The 5,358-nt window shown below is 25.3% G+C and overlaps 1 protein-coding gene across 3 annotated transcripts in view; it reads left to right on the top strand.

Annotated features, from left to right (window-relative positions):
* The first annotated feature begins 327 nt into the window (after positions 1-327).
* The window catches only part of LOC102674100 (dnaJ homolog subfamily C member 9), a 29,755-nt gene continuing 24,724 nt past the window's right edge, over positions 328-5,358 (top strand). Inside the window, exons 1-3 of one of the 3 annotated variants that reach the window (XM_006624263.2) lie at positions 328-576; positions 694-1,008; positions 1,121-1,287. In XM_006624263.2, the coding sequence (XP_006624326.1) occupies positions 483-576; positions 694-1,008; positions 1,121-1,287 (576 nt within the window). In that variant the 5' untranslated portion in view covers positions 328-482. Of the gene's footprint in view, positions 577-693; positions 1,009-1,120; positions 1,288-1,531; positions 4,064-5,358 lie in introns of those variants that run through there. The other 2 variants (XR_004151628.1, XM_006624262.2) reach the window with 2 other exon arrangements.

Here is a 5,358-nt window from a genome sequence, read left to right as displayed (position 1 = left end):
TATATATATATATGATTATTGGAATGTAACAAAAGAAAATATTTTTATTTATACTAATTTTATATTAAGTTTATATATTATATAAAGTTTCCCCTTTAAGTTGTAATAGAAGACGTAATAGAATTTGAAGATATTAAAATTTCTTGTATGAAATTTCAGAATATAAAATATCATATCTTATAAGATAATTCTATGTATTCTATATCTTGTCTATGTTCGTATCATTGTTTTTAACTAAATAATAATACAAATTTCCTAAATATTTTGTTTCCGATTTCATTACGTGAATCCGTTCCGGATTCATTCGTTAACATAATATTGTAGACGAATCTCATCTGTGATGATATATCATCATAGATGTCGTACCTTACACAGTACTATTTGAATCTAACTGAAAAGCGCGAAAACATATAATCTTGTAGTTCTGTCTTTCGGAATAATTTGTATTTAAACTTATTAATTTTCAATAAAAAATCAAAATCATGACAAGTTTATTAGATCTTTGTGAACAATACTTCGGTGCTCGTGATTTTTATGAAGTTTTAAAAATTCCAAGAACTGCTAATGACAAACAAGGTGTGTACACATAACCTATTTGATACAAATTTATTTTGAAATAAAACATATTTGTTAAATAAAAACTATTATTATATTTAAATTTCAAATAAAAATTATTTTTAACATTTTTTTCAGTAAAAAAAGCATATCATCAATTATCTTTACTCGTACATCCTGATCGAGTTGAGGAAGATATCAAAGCAGAAGCAACAGAAAAATTTAAAGTTCTTGGACGAATTCATTCTATTCTTAGTGATAATGAAAAACGTAAAATTTATGATCAATCTGGTCAATATGATGAAGAAAGCGAAGAAATTATGATGAGGAATTGGGCTGATTATTGGAAATCTTTATTCAAGAAAATTTCAGTAGAAGATATCAACAATTATGAAAAAAATTATAAAGGATCTGATATAGAAATTAATGATTTAAAGCGTGCTTACATGGATAGTATGTAAATTTAATAAACATAATAAGTATAACATAATAAGTAATAACATAATACATATACTAATTGAATTAATAAATTTAATTTATTAAAATAGTAATTTCTGTTAATTAGGCAAAGGAGATATGGATTATATCTTAGAAACTGTTCCTTTCACTAACTGTGATGATGAACCAAGGTTACATAATATTATTCAAGGACTCATAGAGAAAGGTGAAGTACCAGAATACAAAGCATTTACACAAGAAAATGATAAGAAAAAACAACGTAGAAAACGTAAGGTAAGTATTAAGAAAAAAAACATTAAAATAATATATCAAAAACTTATGTTTATATATTTTCAAAATTTTAATGTTTTCAATGTTTATATTTTATGTGTATATTTTATATGTATAATGTTAATAATTTCTAATATTTTTTTAATATTTCAATTAAGTTAAATTGGATGATTATATCATTTAAAAAAATTAAATGAGAATTTAAAAAGTTATAAATAATTGTTTACTTTTAATCAAATATTTTCAAATGCATACAATCATATCAATGTCAAAAATATCGAAAAGATGCGTTTAAGTAGGAACGCGCTCGTAAATTTAAACATGATATCCCACTCCTTCAATTATACTATAGATCATCTTAGATCTCATGAACAAGTGAGCAGCATGCTATTTCAAGCTTTTCTATTTTTGTCAATACATAGTACTGCATCACGATTGGATGCAATAGGAGGTGGACGAGTAGTATGATGGAAGGGGGAATACTAGTAAATAAGTAAAGACAGAACGCAAGAGAAGATTCAGTCTTAGATAGAACAATTAAATTCTAGTTCATCGCTAAACATTGCAGAATTTTCGACTAAAATCCCTATTACGATGATTATGTGAATTATTCAAATTTGTGAATGACAAATAATGTTACGTATTTTATCTTATACAAAACTGTGATTTATCTTAAGAATTTTTTAAACAATTAATAAAAATGGGTGCTATTATTAAACTGTTATTGTGTGCTGTATTATGTGCGAGTGTACAGGGAGTGTGCAGACGTGTGAAGAACGAGGATATGATTGAATACTCTTGCATGGGTGGTCAACTTTCTGATTTAGATAATCTTCCAATATCGACAGGAAAAATTCGAATTTCTAACATGCCTATTCGTCAAATAACTGCAAATACTTTTTCGAGATTCGGTTCGGATCTTTGGGTTCTAGGTTGCTCCCATTGTGGCATAATAGACATCGAACCAAGAGCTTTTCAACGTCTAAATAATCTTCAACAATTAAGCTTAAACAATAATCACTTGACCATTGTAAAAGAATCCTGGTTCAAAGGTTTAGATTATTTGACATATTTGGATTTGAATTACAATAATATAGAATCTATCGAGGATGGCGTATTTTTAAGTCTACCCAGTCTTGTTGACTTAAGATTATCTGGTAATCGTTTAGAATGTTTGAATCTTGTAGCTATGTCACAATTGAAAGATTTAAAAAGAATATTTCTCAGTGAAAATTCTGAGTTTAAATGTCCAAACGCTATTAGTATTTATCTTGAGGATCGTGGAATAAATTTTGAAAAGGACCCAGAATGGAGTAGATTACCAAATGATTTAATTCCAGTAACAATCCCACTTGATTATGATGACATAACAGCTATAAAGATGCCGGTACAACCCTATTCTGGCTATCGTGAAAGATTACATCCAACAACGACAATATCAACATCAACTATGACATCGACATTACAATATATTACACCAAAATTTCAGACAACTGAAGAAGTAATTTATCGTCCATACAATATTCCAAATTGGAAAACAATTTTCAAATCATCTACGATTCGCTATGAAGACAAAATAAAAATTACACAAAGTCCGTCATATGAATACACAAAAGCATCATATATTCCACAAAAAACTATTGCATCAATCGAATCTACAACATATGTATCATCACCGCGTGGGACAGTGCAAGATAATAGCCAAGAAACAACGACCTTCAGAACTTGGCCAACTTTCTCGGAATCTAGTACCAGAATCGAATATCCCGTTTATCCATCCCATAAAAACGAGGACAAACATTATACAAAACAACCAGATTATTCAAGTCCAATAGACTCATTCTCTTTGGCACCTAATCAAGGTGATCATCATCAAATATCTTCTGCAGAGCTTGATATGAAACAAACTATGACTTCTTATAGAACTGATTCGTTAGAAAAGAACTTTATTCTATCGAATGTGCAGTATCCACCCAATATTGAAAACAGATTATCATCGATAGATTCTTCAGACACAATTTATAGTACACAATCTATATTTTCATCAGAAATGATTCAGCCTGCTTATTCAGATGATATACATTCGAATATCCTACCTATTGTTAAAAACGGGACAGAATCAATGGATTCTTCAAATTCAACTCGTATTATACAATCTATACCTTATTCACCACCATCAATGGTTCAATCCGCTTATCCAAATAATATATATCAACCGCCTTATTACGAGTCTACAGTCACTGTTCATTCACCGCCATTGATAGATAATAAGTCACAGCAGAAGGAAGTAAGTCCGGGAATCGTACCAATTGAAACAACTACTGATAAACCATTACCTGAATGTCCGACAAGGAATTTATCGATATCAAATCAGAGTTCGATTAGAATGATCATTGTTTCTGTTCTTCTCATGATTACGAATCATGTCTTTGCGAGGGGACTTTAACTAAAAGTTTCATTTAATTTAATTATTTCATCTGTATAATTCACCGAATTTTTAAAAAACGGATTAAATTTATATTGATGAAATGTTTGAAACATGTGTGATATACCTGTGTTAAACATCGGACTAATGGAATTAAATGAAATGATATGTATTGAATCGTTTAATCAAAAACATTTTAAATTGAATAAACGAACTGTGGCTACTTTTTTTCGTTTATTAGACCATTTTAAGAAGATCAAATTTAAGAAACTGTTTATCGCAATATGTTATCAGAAAAGTCAACTTAAACGATTGATTCTTCAAAAGCACTGTAGAGCCAGCAAAATCCATAGCGTACGTATATATTCTAATTTCATATTTTATGTTCATTGTTATATCTTAAGCTGATAAAATGCTGATGATAACATTAAAAATGGATTATATAGCACTATAACTATTATAGTTTTATGTAATTTTTAACTACTCTTTGAAAGATGTTACAAATATTTCGTAATTTTATGTATAATTAATATATTAAATAATGCCAAATATCTCAATCTTTTTAATTAAAATTTATTATTATAACTTATAACACACATATAATTATTTTTTTATAGTGGAAAATTAAAATTCCATTAGAAAGTTTATATTATTATATTTTGATTTTATTATAATAGTTAATGGTTAAATAAATATAAAAAAATAAATAATCGATAAAATCAAATATAAAACTTACATTAATAATAAATTTATATTAGAAATTAGAATGAAAGAAAAAAGTTAAAATTATTTTTTAATAGTGAAACAAATTCGTTTTCATCTTCTAGATTTTGTTGCAAAAAATAACTTGTGTGAAATTAATTATTAATATTTTTTTATAGGATTTTAAAATTTTAATTTTTTCTTAATTTTTCTTAATATATTTTTATTTTTATTATATAATAATTTTATTTTTCATTGATTTTATGAATTTATTGATATTTTAAAATAAATATATAAAAAAAAAATATTCATAATATAAATAAATAAATTTACAATACTTGTAAAATGATAATTTTTCTCAATATAATTTTATTTTTTTTTATTTTTGTTTTTGTACCTAAAACATTATTTTTTGAAAAAATTTATATTAAAATCCTGCTATTATTGAAAAATAATTTATAAAATCAATGAAAATAATTTTTAAATGGTATCTTAATGCTCAAATTCAGATTTTAACAATATAAATGTTATTATAAAATACATAATAATTTTTGTTTGATCTTTGAAGAAATCAAAAAATATAAAATTAAAAAAAATACATTTCGTTCACTAACTAACTTCAATATAACTAACTTCACTAACTAACTTCAATATAACTAACTTCACTAACTAACTTCAATATAACAAGTTTGTTATCATTCAAAATATTTTTTTTTTCATTTTTTTTAAAAACATTTTTTTTTTAAAAACAAATATTTTTAAAAACAACGAACATAGGAATAAATTATTCAAAATTTTGAAATTCTCCAAAATCTAAGAAGTTTGAATTTTTTAATGTTTTTTATTTAATCTCAAAATTTTTTGCTATTTTTGAGATTAGAATTTTCGAAATTAAAATAAATAATAAATAATATTTCAAAAAATAATATTTAATAAAAAAAATAATA

The sequence above is a fragment of the Apis dorsata genome, unplaced genomic scaffold (genome assembly GCF_000469605.1).
Source record: "Apis dorsata unplaced genomic scaffold, Apis dorsata 1.3 scaffold_1024, whole genome shotgun sequence".
Taxonomy (NCBI): Eukaryota; Metazoa; Arthropoda; class Insecta; order Hymenoptera; family Apidae; genus Apis; species Apis dorsata.
This window is presented reverse-complemented; position numbering and strand designations above follow the sequence as displayed.